The sequence below is a fragment of the Centruroides sculpturatus genome, unplaced genomic scaffold (assembly GCF_000671375.1).
Source record: "Centruroides sculpturatus isolate CEXI.00-Female unplaced genomic scaffold, Cexi_2.0 scaffold1931, whole genome shotgun sequence".
Classification (NCBI taxonomy): domain Eukaryota; kingdom Metazoa; phylum Arthropoda; class Arachnida; order Scorpiones; family Buthidae; genus Centruroides; species Centruroides sculpturatus.
The window spans coordinates 41,575-63,453 of record NW_019386109.1 but is presented as its reverse complement, the minus strand read 5'-3'; the positions used below and the strand labels follow the sequence as shown (position 1 = coordinate 63,453).

Sequence of the window (21,879 nt, the reverse complement as noted above, 5' to 3'; positions counted from 1 at the left end):
TTAAAAATTTAGACAATTCTGAATATTTTATATGAACTTATAATCATTTTTCAGGTATAAATTATTAAATTTTCTTTTACACAAGATTTATTTGTTTATATCTTTCAATCTATCCTAAACAGTATTATGAAATATATATAATATATAACATGCAATTATTTATTATGACATTGTCACAATGCCAGAATGGATATTTCTATCGTACTTTTAATTTATTTAATTTAAAATATAGGCTTTAATTTCAGTAGTGTTTTGCCCCTGCACATCATACTTATCCTGTTAATGATAGTCATGCCATCGTCTATTAACTCTGTTCCGAAAATTTTTTAATTGAAATAACGTGACTTTCGGTCCAAACCCAGCTCATATATAGTCAGTAGGGGTTTCCTGCCCCTATGCTTTCTGTATCTGATCTTGACGTTCATCTACCTAATTTCATTTCCAAGATGAATGGACAGGCAACCAGATGCTAGTGGGAATATATATATAATAGAGTATGTGGTCATAAGAACAACTACAATACAGCAATATAGAGAGAGTTCATATTGACGGTTACTATTTATATTCAGTATGATTGAGGATATTGAACAAAATATTGATTCTTTATTCACTTAGAATTTGCATACTATTGTAAGTATATTAATATTGAATAAAGTCTGTCAGATATCTACAAGATAGTTTCAAATTTATATTATATTTTCGTACATTTTTATAGTAACAAAATTTAATTTCTCTGTTACTTCCAGTGGATCCTATTTCGTTTGTGTCTCGAAGTTTTCGTGAATACCTTTTGGAAAAAACAGCTACAATACTAATGACTCCAGGAGTGGAAGATTCTCTATCTGCAAACATTCATAAAAGGTATAAAAATAAAATGCATAACAATTTGTATAAATTATTGCTTAAAACAATTAATTTATGAAAAACAGTATTTAGTTTTATAATTATAATAATTTAAACTTTTTAGGAGAAAGTCATTTGGAGCAGAAATCTTAAGTTATGTAGATCTTTTGATGGAAGCAAGTAAAGCAGCTGGTACGCCTCGAACTATTGCAGTTGCTATCGGTTCTAGTACAATCAGACTCCAAAGCGAAGATTCTGTAATTCAGTGGTGGGCTGCTTTAATTGGCATTGCCACAAATTGGCTACTCGATGAAGAGAATAAGTCAGAAAAGTTCTACACAATTGTTGAGAATATGCCTTCTTCACTTAATGGTGTTCGGTATATAAAATTTATTTTGATTTTTTTTAATTCTGTATTATATTTTTAATCTAAAAATTTTATATTGAAAAGGGATTTTTTTTAATGTAGACATCCATTACCGAAAGCTCTCACTGCAGCTTATAAAGCACGGTCGGCTTTTCGTCATCAGTCTGTGACTTTAAACGAATGTGTAATTGCTTGTGATAAGGCTGGTGGATTGTTAAGAGACAGTATGAATTACTCTTTACATCAGACTCCTCCAACAATTATACAGGTAAAGTTTCAAATATTTTATGCCAAATTATTTTTAGATTAAAAAATGTCTATTTGTACATATTATTATGTAATGTTAAAAATGTATCATCTATTTTATGTGAAGCTTTTTGTTTTTGTTATAATTAAGTTTTATCATAGTTGATTATGATTAATGAATATGGTTAATATATATATATAAAATCAAATAGTTTATATATTCTATTATCTAAAGCAAATAACCCAATTCTATAGACAAAGCGAAATATATAATTTTTACTTATAAAATAAAATATAAGTAAAATCTCTTGCTGGAATGGAGAATTTTATAACAGAAAATACAAATGTGCAAACGTATTAATTTCAATTAAGTGCTGAAAAGTAAGTCACACTGAAAGAGCTCTCACTTCAGTTGTTTAAGTTTAATTTTATTTTCATTCCTAAGTTGTTACTTCAGTTTTATTATCCAAACTTTTTTATTAATTTGTTTTTGATTTGCAAACAGTTATAAGTGAGAATGCCAGTTTCAGGGTATAATAATGCTGCTAATTATTAATTAAAAGTCAAGTAACTTACCCCAGAGCTAGGTGTTTGTCACAATTTCTATAACATCTCTCAAGACAAAAGATGATCTGCATCAGTGTTTCCCGATCTTTGTCATTGCAAACCCTATTTTTGAGCTAAATTTTTTGTGTGATTCAAAAAATTTACCTGAAAAAAGAGTTTGCAATGTCATAAAGCTTGAGAACACAGATGATCTATATCATTGTCCTGGATGATGTGATAGAGATGGTGCCTAATGTCTATCTCTGTTATATGCAAAACAGATCAACAAATATTTTTTGAGATGTACTTGGTTGAATAACTATGATGTGACGGTTACTATAACAAAAAGTATTGATTTATAATTGCAGTTATTTAATTTTTTTTATGCATTTACTTTCCTGTTACCCAATATATATAATGATGGATAATGTGTTTCTTGGTACATCTACTTTTTGAAAAGATAAACTTTGTGGCTTTGTGTTTTAACTTAGTTACTGGATCATTAATACAACAAAATTTGGAAGTGCTGAAGATAAAATTTAAGATGGTTGCTGTGAATGGAAAGTATTAGCCTGAAAAATAATGTTATTGGTAGCCTCTGACATAATTTTTTATAACATCAGTCTATAGTCTCACGTCATTTAAGGTTTTGGTTTATATAAAAATGCAGTAGAACTGCGTCTTTCAAAAGTGAAAGTAATCACAAAAACAACCCCCATAAACATTACTAAAGCATATTTATTGGGTAATTATCCATTGCTAAACTTAGCAATTTGTGTGAATTCTGCTTGAAATACATTTTCGAAAGGGAGCTGGTTGTAAATAAAATGCTGACAATGTTATAATTCACACATCAATTGTCTGTGTTGAAATTAATGGTAATAAGTATTAATACAATTGAATCTTTTAATACCTTGGATGATGGTAGTTTCATGGATTTTATTTGTTTTTGTTAAGAAAATTATTGTTGTCATGGTGCATTGTAGTTGCATTGCATCTGCATTTAATAAGTGCAGTGCTTCTCCAGTGCAATCATGGCATCATTATTTATCTGCAGATATTTTAAACTGACATCAGCATTTGTTTTATAATTATTTTAGTTTTCAGTTATTGATGCATTAAAATAGTTTAATATTTTGAAACTATAGTGAATACTATAAATTTCAGTTGTAACATTAGAATTATGTTTTTATTAAAATTTTTATACTCAAGAATAAAATGTAAAGATGAAAACACTAAACTATGGTCTATCACTGATTTCATTTTAAAATATTAATAAGGATCATCAGGATTCACAATTCTCGTGATTTGTTTAAACTGTTGTTTTCTTTAGTACGTTAGAATGATGTTACAAGTCAGGCTTGCTAATGATGCAGTCTGGTATCTTGTGAAGGAAACTAATCCAATCTTAAATATATATCTATGTAAACTAAACTTTTTAGTAAAAGAAATATATTCACTTAATACCAATAGCTAATTTTTACTTTTAAAATATAAATTTCATCTGTCACTTGCAATCAGCAGCATCATTCCAAGAACAAAACAGTTATTTGTGGAGATGACTGCACCTCTGCAAAAAAATGTAAAATGGATAAGGCATCGTCACCAGAGGATGTCTTTAAGTTGTAAATTATGCCATAAACAATAGATGATGATGATTTTTGTGTGCGCGCACACAAAAATCATCTATTGTTTATGGCATAATATACAACTAAATATAAAATATATATATATAATATTCACTTATTTTGGTAAAACTATAGTTTATTACCATTATGGATTATCATCATAATTTTTGTTTTAAATTAACAGACATATTTTTGATAAAAATTTCCAAAACACAGAATTATTTGGAGCCGACACACACAAAAAAACACTATAAACAAAAACCAATAGGACTACTTACCAATTCTGCATCATTCCGCTTGCCATTGCTTAAGCTCGTTTTCATTGTGGAGCAGTACTGTGGACGGCAGATGCATACTAAATGTATCGCATGACTCGACTTCAACATCACTCGCTTATATGACTACTTAGAAACATCAGCACACAACATCTGATGTATTTCTGGAGAACTTTTCAGAGTCTGAGGGCCACCGTTTGATAAGCATCATGTCTGTTGCATTCTAGTAATACCATAACATCCTGTAACAAAACTCATTGACTTAAGATTTGGTAACAAAAATTTATTTTAGGATTAACTCCATAAAAACCAGAATAAATAAATTATCAAATTACTTTAAAATTCAGATTAAATGCTTATAATTCTAAATACATAGATTTGTCATCTAAATTTACAAGTATACATGTTATATATAATTATCTGTTTTAATTAAAAATTTGAACTGAAGTTATATAACAATAATATATACAGAATATTGTATATATTTAATACAGACTTTTCTGTTTGGAAATAAAAACGTTTCCTTTAAAATTTATTTATTTATTTTTTAATGAATCATTTGTTAGTATCTGTAGTCTGTTAAAATCATTTGTCAATGAGTAGTTAAACTAATGTAAAGATGTTAACACTGTCCCCACTATCATTAAATAATAAACAAATAATTTTGGTACTTTTATAATATAAAAGCACTAGATAACATCACAGAAAAATTGACTTGGTAAGATAAAGCATGAGAAATGAAGTTTAGAATGAATAAAATGAATCTACCTAGATATGACATAGTTATTTTACAGAGGTGCTGCTCCATGACAAAAAGCAGCTTACACAATGGCAGGCTGAACAGTGCAGTTGGTAATTATTCCTATTGGTTTTTGTTTATAACATTTTTTATATGGGTAGGCACCAAATAAATCTGTTTTGGAAATTTTTATCAAATATGTGTGTGTTAAAACAAAAATTAGGATGATAATTCATAATAGTAATAGCACTTATTTTGGTAAAACTATAGTTTGTTACAAATTGCTGATAGCACTAACATATGTACAGGTATACAATATGGAGATTAAAATTGGTACAAAGTAATTACATGTTGAATGCTGTTCGAGAAATTGCAGAAAGCATAAACATAAGAAGAGATGACAAACGTACTTACGTTATGCAGATTAACAATAGTGCAGTAATCATCTCTGATAATGGTTGCTATGAATTTTTCTTTTAGAACATTGCAACTATTTCCATTGTCATTTTTTTTAAAGCATTTATTTTGGCAACATTATTTAGTGTATTTAAAATATTGCATATTACAATTCCTAACTTAATAATTGAAAATAAAATATACACAAATAAGTTGTGTACAAATACAGATTTCTTTTTGCCATGTGCTAAATTAGATATTTATGACATGAGCCGTAAATCCATCGGGCTAGTTTTAAGGCTAATTACTAAATAAATTACGTAATTAATTTGGCACTAGAGGTAAGCGTTAGGCGCCATCTCTTATTAANCAGCATCATTCCAAAAACAAAACAGTTATTTGTGGAGACGACTGCACCTCTGCAAAAAAATGTAAAATGGATAAGGCATCGTCACCATAGATGTCTTTAAGTTGTAAATTATGCCATAAACAATAGATGATGATGATTTTTGTGTGCGCGCACACAAAAATCATCTATTGTTTATGGCATAATATACAACTAAATAGAAAATATATATATATATATATATATATTATATTCACTTATTTTGGTAAAACTGTAGTTTGTTACAAATTGCTGATAGCACTAACATATGTACAGGTATACAATATGGAGATTAAAATTGGTACAAAGTAATTACATGTTGAATGCTGTTTGAGAAAAATTGCAGGAAACATAAGAAGAGATACAAACGTACGTACGTTATGCAGATTAACAATAGTACAGTAATCATCTCTGATAATGATTGCTATGGATTTTTCTTTTAGAACAATGCAACTATTTCCATTGTTGTCATTTTTTTTAAAGCATTTATTTTGGCAACATTATTTAGTGTATTTAAAATATTGTATATTACAATTCCTAACTTAACTTATTTGTGTATATTTTATTTTCAATTATTATGTACAAATACAGATTTCTTTTTGCCATGTGCTAAATTAGATATTTATGACATGAGTCAATTATTTTAGCTTATAAATTTCTATAACAGATTCAATTATCAAAATAATTTAAATACTGACTTTTAAACTGTGAACTCTCACTAAAAACAGGCAGCATATTTTCTACCAATATATGCTGCCTGATTTAAAAGCCAGCATTTAAATTTATGCATAATAAAATGTTATAAATATACCAGACAAAAAATTAGTCACCGATAACAGAAAGAACAATAGGTAGTTACTGGTTGCCCAGAGGGTGCCATGATAGAATTGTTGGGAGATAAACAGTACAATCATGGTCTACAGGGTCATTTCTGTCTTGCAAACTCGTGAAGTGACATGAGTGTCAAATCGAGTCTGCAATGTGAGTTGTATGACAGACATTACCGATTTGGAAAAAAGAAGCCATTGTGTTTGGCCGTGCCCATGGATACAAAGTGAACGAAGTTGCCCAATTTGTTGGTGTTTTCAAGTGTACTGTCCAGAAAGTGTACAAATGGTGGTGTAGTTCGGTCAATTGAAAATCATCAATGGTGGGAGATACACCGTCTCCCATTACTAGGTATGTTCTGACTGGTGACTAATTTTTTGTCAGGCTTGCTTATATATTTCTGCACGTAACAATTGAAGGCATTATTGACAAACTGTAAACTCTCACTAATTGTAAACAAAATTGGTTCAAAACATTTCAGCAAATAGAAAAAGAAATTGCAGATAAGTTTATCATGTTTTCAAAAAATATAAATTATATTTTGTTAAAACATATAGGACACATGTATCAAATGTTTTCTTATATTTCATTTTTTTAAAATATATATGTATACATATTTCTTTTTTACTGATACTGTCTGTAATCACTCTTAACTTTTCTTTTATATATTGTATATAATCTTATTAATCTAAACAATTTCTTGTAATAATTAGTTTGGATTAAGAAAAATACATTTCGGAAAAGAAATTTTTTAAGCATATAAATGTATAAAGATTTAAAATTCGAGTATCTAATTAATATTTGAACCAGATACTTACCAAAACACTACAATATTGAGTAACATGTCTTCGTAACAGAATTTGCATATTATGTTAGCAATTACAATTTATAAAAATTCAACTAATATGTAATTTGGCTTGATCAGTAGTTCTTAACTGAGGGAAGGGTCTGTGGGTTTGGAAGGGTAAATATCAACTTAACACAAAATTTAAGATGAGAAAAAACTGAAGCACACATATTGTTATATAATTGGTTTCCTGTGTAATTTAATTTTATGCATTTAAAAGCATTATTCCAATAAGAGATTGGTCTGTGACCTTCACCTGACCAGAAAGAGGTTCACGGAACAAAAACAATAAAGGATCCAGGGCTAGATAAATTCTTTAATGATTAAAAATGACTGATTTATTAAGCTAAATTTGCTTCCTAAAACATGCATTATGAAATTGAATTTATTTATTTAATTCTGTTTCTGATGAAAGAGTAATTATATGAATGGTTTGGGTGTGAAAGATAGGTAAGTACTTAGAGAAAATGGATAATTTTGAATGTCCTTAGAAGTTTTCTATTCTAATTAAAGTAAACAAAGCAAAAGTACATATAATAATTAAATTGAAATGCTTTGCTGTTTAGCTGTTAGCATGCATCGTAATGTACTAACGGAAGTGGCACTTATGTTTTACATCCAAACCCTTCATATATAGTAAGTTAATTTTATAAATACTAAAGCCATACATATATATATAACTTATGGAGAAAGATGGAATTAAAGATTAGAATTAATAAGATGTTTTCTATCTTAATATTAAAATAAAATTGAAAATTATTAATATAAAAGTTTTTATTTTAGCTATTTCAACTGTTAGCTGTCGACTGGTTACTTTCTACTAGGACTGCAATATGGGAAGAAAAGCAGAAGATGAATCATACCGGAGAAATTGATTTTCATATTTTAAGTGGATTTCAACAAGATTTGCATTGCTTAAGAAGATTGGCGTACCATATGTCTGCAGCATATTCAAGAGTAAGCAGTTTTTATATTGATTTGAAATATAAGTAACTTCCTTCTTTTGGATACTGTATTCACTAATTAGCATACTGTGAACACATTGAGGAGGGAAATATGAAATTCCCAAACTCACATTATAAGGCAAAATTTATGAAAAAAGGTCAAGGGGAAGATAATGATGGGGCTGGATGGACAAGAAATTATTCATAAAAGTCACAAAAGAGAACAGTGGTATTTGCTGTCTGTCAACCTTCCTTAGGTGAAGGCACGGACAGAAGATTCACTAATTAGTTTAAGTTTGCATTCAAGTGTGTGTGTGTGTACATATATATATGCTATATAAATTTGACAATGCATCTGTGCAGTAAGTGGAAGTTGCAGGTTCAGTCCTACTGTTTTCTTCCAGAAATTCTGAATTAATTTTTAATTTTTTAATTTATCATCATCGTAAGATTGCAGCTTAACTGCCTACATCTATACAAATTACTTTGTTTCTAATTATTAACTTAATAATTACAATTCACTAACTTATTCAATTAAAACTCCTGAATCATCTTTAATATTGATTAGTAATCATTATTTGTACATCAAAAGGAACTTTTACTATTTAGAAGTGTTGAACACAAGATTGTGTTGTTAATCAATCACATGGCTTCTTTTCCACCTTTAGTTGACAAATGAACATGAACTTTTACTACTTTGTAACTAAATATTTTATATTGAGAGAACTAATAATTAGCTTGTGCACACAGTACAAATGATAAATTGACTACATCTTGTTAAAGGAAAGTAATGAAAATATTTTAATTGTGATTACATTAGGAACAACCCATGATACTATTTTTGTTGAACTAGATTAAATTTCAAAGAAATGTCTTAATGATATAATTCTATACTTCTTTTACACAGTACAGATACAGTAGGCCTTCAATTTAATAGAATGATTGGAGAAAGTCTACTAAATGAAATTGTTCTAAAAGCACATATTAATAATGAACTTAACATTTTAATACATATTGTACATTGTATTTTTATTTAATCTGGAACAGAGTTAGCTGAAAAGCGAGAGCAGATAGGGAAAGTTTATGGGCTGGATGTCTCAATTAACTATGTATGAATATCTGGTGTGGACAGGAAGCCACATGATTTTTAAAAATTAAAATATGATTAAAAATTGCAACACAACATGTAATGACTTCACAATAATAATTTTATTTTTAAAAATTCTATTTAATGAATGTAACTATATTATTGTAGTTAAATTTGAAATATGGATGGTTCATCTCAGTTAAAGTTAAATAATAAATGGTAACAGAAACAAATCATTTTGTAACACGTATTACTATTTTAAACTTTTATGAATTACACTATAAGAAAAGTAGGGTATTTGCTCACACATTTACCTTTGATGTGGAACCCTGGTCAATCAGGATTTTGCTGTACTTGCAATATAATAGAATGTATTGTATGTATTATATTTGTTGATTTATTGACCCACCCTATAGCTTGTTCTATCCACGAATAAAAAATTACACACCCATTAAATCAAGGATCCACTGTATTAAATAGTGTTTTCATTTTGAACTTTAATTAGCTGTGTGTGTGTGTGTGTATATATATATATATGCATGCCCCATCAGTATTTATGCAAATCCAAAGTTGATTGGTTGCATTGCAGAACACATTCAATGGGGAGGAAGGGGGTAAATTAAACATTTTAAAATTTTCTTGAACTACTTCCTTCATCTGACTAGTCTTTAAGACTCCACTAGTGTCTAGAAAAGTAAAAGTTGAAAACAATTTAATCCATGCATTTTATAAAGAAATACATGTGTGTAACCATGTCACTAAAATATGTCTTTGAAGATAAGTATCATCTGTTTTGTTAAGTAACTACAGTAGAGCATCGATTATCTGAATCAGTTGGGGACTGGGGTTGCTTGGAAAATTGATTTTTCGGATAACTGATTATGTATGAAAAAATATATTAACCTGTCCCATGTCGAAATTCGTTCAAATTCTGGTATGTCCTTAAGTACCCTCTCATGTCGTGCCAGTGCTGCCAGCTAAAACACGCACACAAACAAAAATAATATTGGAGTAGCCCAAGATGTAACCAAAGATTGCAGCACCACAGCACTAGTGGAAATTTAAATTTGCCGACTGGAAAGCTTTCGGTTAATTGACATTTGGATAATCGATGCTCTACTGTACTTAACAAAATAAACGATTACTTCTCTTGATTTGCCAAATATAGTAAGTTTAATTATTATAATTTTACAAAAGTTAGTCTAAAGAATCTTAACATATTTTGTACCTTTTGGAACTTTGTATATGTATTATCATCTGTTGAACATTTTCATACATTGGTTTTTAATTAGAATCAAATACAAAATGTCAATGCACATTGTTAATATTTTAAAGTATTTTATGATATGAACCTCTAAATTTACTAATTATAAAAATGAAACAAAGTTTAATTAATGAAAGTAATTTTTTAATTAATGAAAGTAATTTTTTAATTTTTAACTTCTTTCATATATTTATTAGGATAAGCAGATAAGTAATTATTAGAATTATATACTTGTTTTACATTAAAAGTAAGCTATTAACTTATAGATTTTTATTTTTGATTTCAGCTTTACCTGTATGAAGCAACTATTCGGTTAATAGCTGGTGTTAATCCTACAAAAACTCAAATGATGTTAGAGAAAACTTTCAGAAGAAGAAATAATAATAATAATGTTTCCTTAATTTGTACAAAAAGTAAGTTTTTAGTTTTAAAAAACTACATATGATACTGTATTAACCAATGAAAGTATTATTGGGTTGTTCGGAAAGTAATTTCGTTTTCTTACCACTAGACGGATTAGTTGTATTTTTCCTGCCATTTTGATTCTAAACCATATTATCATTATATATTTTGACAGCTAGCATTTTAAGGCTTATTTGTAAAAAATTTTGTTTGGTTTTGTGCAATTGTTTATTTTTTGTGTCCCATTAAATATGGAAGATCGAAAGCAGCATTTTTGGCATATTTGCTCTTTCATTACCGAGAAGGTAAGAATGCCATTCAAGCGAGAAAAAAATTGTGTGACGTGTATGGAGAAGACGTATTGACAGAACGACAGTGCCAAAACTGGTTTACAAAATTTTGTTCTGGCAATTTCAATATTGAAGATGCACAACGTTCTGGATGGCCAGTTGAAGCCAATGAAAACAAAATAAAGGTACCGATTGAAGCAAACTGCCGAATAACAACACTTGAAATCACTAAGAGATTAAATTTGTCAAATTGAACCGTTTATGATTACTTGAAACAAATTGGTTTCGTTTCAAAGCTCGATATATGGGTTCCACGTGTTCTTAAAGAGAGATGTTCTCATTGGTGAGATTTTAAGATTTTTTTTTTGAGCTTTTACCAGACAATTTAACAATTGATTCGAAAGTGTACTGCCATTGAGTAAACAAATTGAGTAATATCATCAAACAGAAAAGGCAGCCAGAATTGATCAGCAAAACAGGTGTAATGTTTTTTACCATGATAATGTCAAATTTCACACAAGTTTGGTAACTCGTCAGAAACTGTTATAACTTAGATGGGATGTACTATCACGCCAATCATATTCGCCAGATCAAGCACACTCAGTTTATTACTTGTTCCGGTCTATACAGATTTTTTTTTAACTGTAAGACATTTACTTGAAATGACAATGTCAAAAATCACTTAGATCAGTTTTTTGTAAGCAATGATCAAAACTTTTATGAATGTGAAATCATGCTACTACCAGAAACGATGACAACAGATATTTGACCAAAATGGTCAATATATAATTCAATAAAATATTTATTTATTATAAAAATATTGTGTTATTTTTCCACGGAAAAAAATACGAAATTGCTTTCTGAACAACCCAATACTTAGTTTTTTAAAAGGCACTAAACTTAATTATAAGATTTTATCAATTTAATTTGGAAATTTGGTCAGTCATATGTCACATATGACTGACCAAAGTTTTGGAAAATTACTTCTATTAAAAATTTTTATTATTCTTTCCATTTGTATGTTTTCCTATATACTTGTTCAGCTACATTACAAAAACTTACAAAAACCCACAAATTTCTTTGAAATGCTAAAATGAACCTGTGAGTTTCCTTCCTACAGACCAATATTCCACAGGAACACAATAACATATCATGTTTGGTTACTTCCATTCTGGAAGTAAAATACAGTAAGTACGCTTAATGTGGTGGATGCATTCCTAGACAACAAAGCACTATGCGAAACAGCGTTAAACAAGGTCATTTTAACATAGAGTAAATAGGGATAGGGGAACATGCGACCAAAAATAAACAAATTTTACTTTAATTTTAAGTTATATTATTATACAAAGTAATATAAAAATATGTTAAATAACACACACACATATTCACACAGAAATGTAAAGTTAATTTTTTGTAATGAAGGTCCTGACTTATCTGAAATTCTTGTTCGTTTGCAATAGTCATGAAGTTTCATTTGTCGCTTTTTTATTTCCTTAAACAAACGTCGGTAACAGAAGATTGCATCCAAAATGCCTCGTTTTGCTTTTGCACTCCTTTCAAAATCTGGATCATTTGCTACAATTTGATCAACAATTTCAGTTATCTTACCAAACTTTTTTACTAAGGAAATTTGTAGAGAAATTTTTTGGGTTCTTTGTTTTCAGAATCTCTACTTTCCAGTTCCAGATGAATTCCATGTTCTGCCAGTTCTTGAAGGTCGTTGTTGGTAAGGCTCTCACCAGAAACCTGCTGTAACTCCTCAATATCCTACTCGTCTATATCTTCTAGTCCTGCTATATTGATTAGGTTGAGTTTGGTCAACCTAATGATACAGTGATAGTCTCTTCTCATTGAGAATTCTTGGATACCTTCAGCCATAACTTCTTCCACCCTTTGTGCATTTATGAGTTAATTCTTGCCAAGCGAAGTCGATATTTTCTATGGCATCCGTGATGTTATATTTTTTTCCAAAATTGCACCAAACAAACATAGAATTAAAGAAAGTACACCTTTTTGCCACCTGTTGCTGATTGGTTTGTGTTTGCAAATAATCATATTATATATGAATGAATGTAATGCCGCAATAATTTAAATTAGCATAAATTTTGAGCTTTTTTAGGCTTTGAGCAGATCACATTATATGGAATCAGTGTTAAGCGGGATCTTACTGTAGTTTTATAAATTTACTAAAAGAATGTGATCTAATGGTGCATAATTGGATAAAATTAGCTTTGACGGTGTTACCATTGAACTGGTGTTTTTGCCCGAATACCAGTAATTTACTTTATTGCTTCCAATGTAAAACATAATAATGCATTAGTATTTTAAAAATCGTAGTTTTACCAAATACTCCCAATATTTCAAAGGAAGAAAGTACTTCAAGGCAATAATTATTGAACAAAAACAATTTAGAAGGGTGGATAGATTTTTTTACAAAAACATTGAGCATTGTTAAGTGCATCAGCTAGTTCTTTAATAATTTAGATAATGCATTACTTTTGACATACATAAGCATCAATAACACTATTTAAATTTATTGTAGATCTTACTGGTTTCTTAAAGAAAATTAGTGAAATAAGAGAAATTAAATGACTCTAAAATTACTTTCTATTTTATAAAAGGCCAAATAAAATATAAGCCTGATTCATTCATTATATACATCAAAATAATGCTTTTACTCTGCTAAATATACAGTACAGTTATAAAGTCTGAAAACATACGTCAAAACCTTCTTTTATGGGCACGTCACATACCATCATCCTTATTTAGCAACATGCAGCACAAGCATCTTCGATGTACAGTCTTCCTGTGTATTCCAATTACAAACTTATTAATAAAATAATTACTTCTCTCTTCAGGTGCAAATATCGAGGATCAGGTACTGCAAGAAAGAGATCAAGCAGAAGCGCTGTTACTGGCCTGTCGACACTTGCCGGATCTAGTCCTGTCGACCCCGGGCGAAAAAGAGAGCATGCTGGCGGAAGCAGCCCGCATACTCGAATGTTTGGGAGACAAAAAGAAACTACAGGAATGCCATCAAATAATGATTGCATTGGGTAGTATAGTGACTTCTGCTCAATTGTAAAAAAAAAAAAAAATGTATTGTCATTATTCACTACATTAATATTTTGTATTAACATAATTATAATTATTATGTTAGTATTTATAATAATCAAATTTTAGATCCCTTTTTTTATATATGAGTTTAATATATATATTGTATTCAGTTGTCTGAAATTCTAAAGTATTTTAAATTACTCTTAATTTCATGCATTTTGTAGATATAAAATGATTTTTATAAAACATAAAATTAAGAATCATAATGCTTGAAATGAATGACTTAACAGTAGAAATCTCTAATAAATTAGTTAAGTAAAGATATTTTCTTTTGTTTTTTTGCAAGGTACAAACACAAAGCTGTATAACTGGCTACAATTTTGGTCATTGCTAATTGATTTTGCTCCATTATAGTGTATGAGGGTCGTTAAAAACGAACAGTGAAAGAATGGCCTGTTGCTGACAAACTAGTAAAAGTAAAACGAAAGAGGATTTAACTTGATTTAAACCCTCATAACTAGTGGCTAGTACAAGTTAGGACATAATTTTCCAGACCTTGCGCTTATCAATACATAACGAGCATAATTGCAGCCATTTATATAGTGTACAATGTGCAACTCTCCCACCAATTCATTAAGTGGAGATGCACAATTATAATTGAAACCACCATAATTTTTTTTTATCCCGGTCGTACTGATCCTGTTCCTCATCACCCATCTGCCATATTATTGTGCTGGTGTGGATATACTGTATTCTTCATGGACACGGTAGGGTTGCAACGCCAAAAGTACCATAGTGGCGAGTTTTAGTACTAATAAATTTTCGCAAATGTCTTCATCATGTCCACATTTGGAAGTTCTAAATCTCTCCGTACACAGCGTTAAATCGGGGTATGTTAATAATTACGATCACCCGGTATTGAGTATATTTTATATAATTTATTTTAATTTATAATGAAGCACACGACAAAGTAAACTTTTTCCAGTAGAAAAATCGTTTTTAAATTGAACTGCGATGCTTTAAAAATTAGGGTAAATTACTCTATAAATGTTCTTCGAATTTCATATAATCAATAATAAACGTGATAAGGACTGGGTCAGTGTATTTGGGACACCAAACGTGCTAAATACGTTAACAATATTGATCGACTCGTATTAAAAATACGTCAACTCTTCTAAAAAAAAAAAAATATGATTATCTTCGCTTTACTACCATATAAATTTCCCATAATGACTACTAGGTGCCACATTTATTGCCAAAATATTGCTCAGTTTAGATCGCATTTTTTTAGGAACGTAACCACCAATTTATAACACAGCTTACGGGTAAAATAACGACCCGCTTTACGACGGATTGACGAGATTACTGTATAAACAAATTTACTATAATTGGGTTTACCCAGATGTAAAATTAAGAATAGAGGACAAATCGGTGAAACCATCGCTTGTAATTGGTAGTGGGTTCGCACCTCGCCAACGTGAAGATTTCAGGGTTTTCACGTTGGTTAGGTGGACGAAAATATAATGGATCGGTTGATAAAAGAACAACTTAAAGCTGCACGCCATCTTAATTCCTTCCACACAACACCATAAAGTCCAATACGATATTATATCCGAAACAATCGATATTCCACAGTTTGGAATTAAATTGATAGTTGAAGACACTCGAAAATTCGAGAGATTTTGAAATAGATGTAAGACTATTAATTGTTTGTATAGAATGATAGAACAAGGCAACGAAACACGAGAGAAATCTGCCCTTTGGAAGGACATTCTACCATTCAGATGTGTGAAGAAACCTGGAAAATTCCACGTGTTTAACGTCTTTAAGTGTTGAATGATTTTATCCACTCGGCCACTACCAGATGAATTCCATGTTCTGCCAGTTCTTGAAGGTCGTTGTTGGTAAGGCTCTCACCAGAAACCTGCTGTAACTCCTCAATATCCTGCTCATCTACATCTCCTAGTCCTGCTGTATCGATTAGGTTGAGGTTGGTCAACCTAACAATACAGTGATAGTCTCTTCTCATTGAGAATTCTTGGATACCTTCAGCCATAACNGGAATTAAATTGATAGTTGAAGACACTCGAAAATTCGAGAGATTTTGAAATAGATGTAAGACTATTAATCGTTTGTATAGAATGATGAACAAGGCAACGAAACACGAGAGAAATCTGCCCTTTGGGAGGACTTTCTACCATTCAGATGTGTGAAGAAACCTGGAAAATTCCACGTGTTTAACGTCTTTAAGTGTTGAATGATTTTATCCACTCGGCCACTAAGTGTTGGGTTCGCGCCTCGTACGGTCTAGCCACATTTTGTAACACCTAAAATAGGGGTCAGTTTCCCATAGAAAGTCCTCGTGGGAGGTATCTCCGGCGGTGTCGCTTTGCCGTAACCAAATAAACCGAACCACGTGATTCTCGTGGTGCAATATATCTGGCTAATGAGATTTTGTTACTTTAGGAATGTTCATATAGTAAATAAACATACCGAATGTACAGTACCATTATCATTATACACTGGAGTTCAGTTTAAAAGTGAAGCCAAGTGCTACTGAATAGTTAACTTACTTTTGGTCCACCCTGTGTAGTGGAATTTCGACTTGACGCTATATTCAATAAATAAAATTTAAAATAATTTATGGTTTGATTATTTCCATAAAATAATAATAATAATAATAATTTTCCAGGAATATCGAGCGGTTTCCATTTTAAGAAATCAATCGGAAGTAATTAAGTCGAGGGAGAAAAAAATCCCCAAATTCTTTAACTGCAGACCAATTCCTCATTTTATTTATTGACTTTTTTTTTTTCATTTTTTTATTATTTATTTTTTGGGGGAAAACACAGCCGGAGTGTCTAACGAAGACCTGCCATTGCCGACAGACTGCTGAGTAATTGGGATCACACTGAAAGGTTTCTATAAATCTACAAAAATTAGGATTCTTTTTCTAACAAAACGACGAATTGTACTAAAATTAAATTAAAACAAAGAAGCAATACAATGACGTTTTAAATCAATTAAAAAAAACCATTATTTTTTTCATATACAATAAAACCTCTCAAGTTGAATATCCTATAATCTGTGTACCCCTTAAAACCATTGCTGTAGTGTTGTTCCCTTTATTGAGGACACCTCTTTAAATTGGACGAATTTTTATAGAACGATCAGTTAAAGACGGTGGCATCCTACCGCTATGGGGGGATCCGGGATCCCATCCCATTGTTAGCCTGGCCGAACTTGCGACAGGCTTTAAAAAAAGGCCCTCTTAGAGCCCATAAGGCAGAAGGAGTAAGAAAAAAATAGAGAGGGTTGACTATATTTTCAATTATACAGAACCATAAATGTCATCCAATACGATTATTTTTACATCCCATAAATGAAATATTCAGATTATTCCTATTATAATTAATTTCCGATTCAAATGTCAAAGGTCACAAATGCATCAGATCGAAGGAGGCTTTGTTAAGAGAAACGGGACTGGTTGATGACTTCTCTCTCCTTTAATACTTGTTTTTGTGTATATTCAAATGAGACATTAAATGATTCGATTTATCACTTGCAGAATCTTTCAGAGGGGTAGAACTCGCCTTTTTTTTTAAGGCTTCTATGGTATTAAAAAACAAAATAACGTAAACGATTGTATTATATTTTTCAAATAACAAAATTTGGCAAAAAATAATGTTTATTTTCTTAACACACACACAAAAATACTGTATAAAGAAATCACAAGATCCACAAGTAAGCTAAGATATAACTTAAGGCCTTTTGCGCTCGGAAACTAGAACTAAAGGCCTCGTGCTTCTAAGATTATTATTAAGATGAAGAAAGGGCAGCCCCTTTTATACTTTAGAACCTCAAATTTAAATTGGACTTTGAATAAAGTCCATAAGTTAAGGGGTATCATAAAAACCTTTTTTTAAGTGTGGATTGGATTTAGGAAATAAGACAAGTAAATACTTGGGCGGTCTGCCAGAAAGGATGCCTCATGAGAGGTTTTACAATAGGAAAGTATGCCCTAGTTAGATGTTATATACGTGAAAACACCAAAAAATCCACGTGGTAGTCTATTGTTCAGGCACCATTAGTGTTTTTACCCACTCGGTTATATGCCAGGCCAAGGACAAAATGGTCTTCAAGGCCTCTTCTGCGATAAGGCCCGATCATTTTTAAAAGTATTTATTTAACATTATACTAATTTATTGATATATAAATAATTTAGAGTAGTTAAATATAAACGTAGTAGTGGTAATTGTCATTTTGAACGTTGGCATTCGAAGATTGCAAGCTGGCCAACTTGTTTTCGCTTTAACTTCTGAAACTTTCATATATAAATGATATTAGGAAGTGACTAAGCTTTCGGGATGTCTGAGAATAGCAAATGATATTAATCTAAATCTTAAAGATTAAGCGAAAAAGAAACTAAATATGACGTTTTCGAAAACAGTAAAATGTCATCTTTCTAGCAAACGTAAACGTTTAGAAACTTCAAACGTTTACATTTTTCTTCTTTAGAAACTTCAGAGTCTTCATTACTTCCCTTTTCTTTCCTTTTCTTTTTTGATAGAATCTGAGATTCTTCATTTTCTTATTTCTTCAATAAACTCAGTCTTTTGTTTTTCTGTTAAAGACGTCACGTTTCGTCATTTTTTAAAAATATAAATCTCGGATTTCTCCTTTTTTTTTCTTTTGCAGAGACATGAGTCTTCATTTTTTCATCTTTAGACGACTCAGAGTCTTCATTTTTCTCTTGCAGAAGCCTGGAAGTCTTCATCTTTTCTTTAGTATAAACCTCAGAGGCTTCATTTCTCTTTAGTATAATCCTCAGAGGCCTCATTTCTCTTTAGTATAATCCTCAGAGGCTTCATTTCTCTTCAGTATAAACCTCAGCGGCTTCATTTCTCTTTTGCAGAAACCTCAAAATCTTCACATTTTCTTTCCCAAAAGCTTCACTTTTCGTTTTCTTTTGAAGAATTCTCAGTGTGTTTATTTTTCTCTTATAGAAATCTTCCAAATCTTCACAATACTCTTAAAATTAATACGTTTTTCTGACATTTTTATTAAAATTCGTAATAAAGATTGGCATCTAACATAAAACAAAAACACTTAAAATAGTTTAAATTTACTTTGAAAATAAATCATTATTTTAATATATTTATATAATTCGAAATAATCGTGTAAACTTATTATATATATATATAGATTATTTTATTAAATATTTTCGGCTTTATTTATACGACAAGAAGGCAATTTCGTATAAAAGATAAAATTCATAAAATTCTTCGAGCTTCAATAAGCAATAAATGTAGTTAGCCTGTTGGAAATTTTTATTCGTTTTCATGTAGAATTTAAACTAAAATTTCGAAAATAAAGTTTTTTTTTTTTTTCACTTAGACTTTGAATGAAAAGTTTTTCACGAATCATTTCCATGGAGAAGGAAACTGCGATTGTTCAATAGAGTGAGATCATATCGGATCCTCCGATTATTTTTTCTTCGCTTGGCTGATTTCGTTTCGTCACTTCCGGGTTATTGACCCCGGTCACGTGAATAGACTGGTCTTCCAGTGGCGCCACCTGCCAATGACACATCAAAGTATTTCTCGCCGTGTGTAAGGAGGTCAATTATAAGCATTTATAAAATAGTTTAGTTCCATTTTTTCTTTCTTTTTCCTCCCTTATTTTGAATGATTAAACTATAAAAAAAAGAAAAATTAATGAAAATCATCCTAGTAGATGGAATACTTCTTAAATTACTCCGTAAAGTCGAGATAATTGATGATAAATTATTGATTTTATTACCGATTGCGAAGTTGCAATGGATCCTTCGTGTTGTTATATACTAAATTATCCCAAGAGGGGATTTAATTATAATTATTTATATAGTTATTTTCTTAATTTAATTTAAAATTTTAAGCGAGAATTAAGAAATTAGTCCATAGACAATCCATTAGTGTGACGGGATAAATGGTTTCCATACAACGCATTGCATTCCGACTACTGTACAATGGATAATGATGTTAAAGAAACTTCATAATCTTTTGATAAAAATTTACTACTCTTGTTGTTTTATCTTCTTTGTTAGGTATACGCGGATTTCTTTATTTACAGATTATTCTACACGGTGTATAAGGATAAGAGATTGTAAGGTAGATGGATAAGGCAAACGCAACACTTGGAAGCAGTGTTCTAGGGGTTAAATAACAGCAAATTAAGAGATTCTGCTATTGTTATGAGCAGTGCTGGACTTAAACTTGTAGTGATTCTAAATTATAACAGTCCTTTCCCTCTATTAAATAATGATAATGTAAGTTATAGACTCATAACTCGAGGCCCAAGCTGTTGCTTGTCTATCTTATGTGCAAATCTGGCTATGGTTATGATGAATCCGGGTTCGAGTTCTATATGATTTACCATGAGTTACGGTGTTTTTCCTCTTATCTAAAATGGAAAAAACCATTAAAAAACACCTACAGCAGGTTCCAATGAAAAGAAATTATGTTCCTATTCTATTCTATATAACAATATATTCTACTAACGTTATTTAAATAATATTTATTGTTTTTTTTAACTCATAAAAGCTGGCAAAATACATTTCTTTCCATGCATTTTTTTTCTCTATTCATGTAACTGTTTTACCGTTTACAGTTGTAAAAAGACAGAACGATGGGAAGAAACGTTAGACCTTTAACCAAGCACAAAATAGGAAAAGACACCTGTCACGTCTGTTAAAGATTCAATACTACATAATAATTGTTTGGCATGCCACAAAACGAGAGGTAATATCGGATTTTCATTGAATTGGAATTATTATTTATCCATTCGTTTATGAGATGCGCTTCACTTTAAATGGATTGGTTTTAATTTCCGATACGTAATTCGATCGATAGGTGGTTTGCCTCTCCGCTTAGCTTCAATATTCGAGTATTTATATTATTCTTAGTCAAATATTACGAAATTTTCCTGTGTAAACCGTGTATACAGTTCTAGTTAATATCTGCTCCTAATCATATGAGCCCTATCGAGTGATATAGATAATAGGCTTTAAAAGAATAATTAATATATAAAATTTAATTAATTTAATCATTGATACGTAGGAATAAGGTGTTTCATGATTAGAAGTAACGACCCATTAATGGGCAAGTAGATAAAACCACTGAACCCTGGCAGTTTGTCGTGGATTCGTTCCTCGCCAACGATAGTTTGCAGGGTTTTCTTGGCGTGTTTAACACCTAAATAGGGTCCAGTTTTCCATAGAAAGTCCTCTAGAAGGTACTACCCATTGGAAGATTGTCCATACGTTTGAATTGACTTATTCCATCAATTAGAAATAATGTTTTATACTAGGGCCTCTCAGATATCGTGGAAGGTCCGGACCAATTAACTTTTAGATGTCTCTATAGCGTGAGGCCCTAGTAAAATAGCCGACTGTGGTATGGCTTTTCCTAGGCCTTGTCATAAAAGACCAGTAAGGTGTTTTAATTTGGGACTCTCCAGGACTGGACTTAATTATTGCGGCGATAACATAAAACAGACTTTTCCCTTCACATGTAAAAATGTGAAGCCCCAATCTATAGATTCATAAGCTGCAGCGGGCTTCATTCATATGTTTAATATCTAAATAGGGTCCATCTTTGCCATATTCCAATTAGAATTAACGATTTTACTAGGGTCTTTCACAAATCGTACGAGGCTCGGACCAAAATTACCTTTTAGATATCTCTATTAATTAAGG

The 21,879-nt window shown here is 30.6% G+C and overlaps 1 protein-coding gene across 1 annotated transcript in view; it reads left to right on the top strand.

The window, feature by feature from the left end:
- LOC111613645 (sterol regulatory element-binding protein 1-like) overlaps positions 1-14,271 on the top strand; it is a 43,046-nt gene extending 28,775 nt beyond the window's left edge. The window contains exons 11-16 of the mRNA XM_023354999.1: positions 747-861; positions 968-1,222; positions 1,313-1,478; positions 7,884-8,057; positions 10,682-10,808; positions 13,946-14,271. Of these exons, the coding sequence (XP_023210767.1) occupies positions 747-861; positions 968-1,222; positions 1,313-1,478; positions 7,884-8,057; positions 10,682-10,808; positions 13,946-14,172 (1,064 nt within the window). The 3' untranslated portion in view covers positions 14,173-14,271. The remainder of the gene's footprint in view (positions 1-746; positions 862-967; positions 1,223-1,312; positions 1,479-7,883; positions 8,058-10,681; positions 10,809-13,945) is intronic.
- Positions 14,272-21,879: the final 7,608 nt, after the last annotated feature.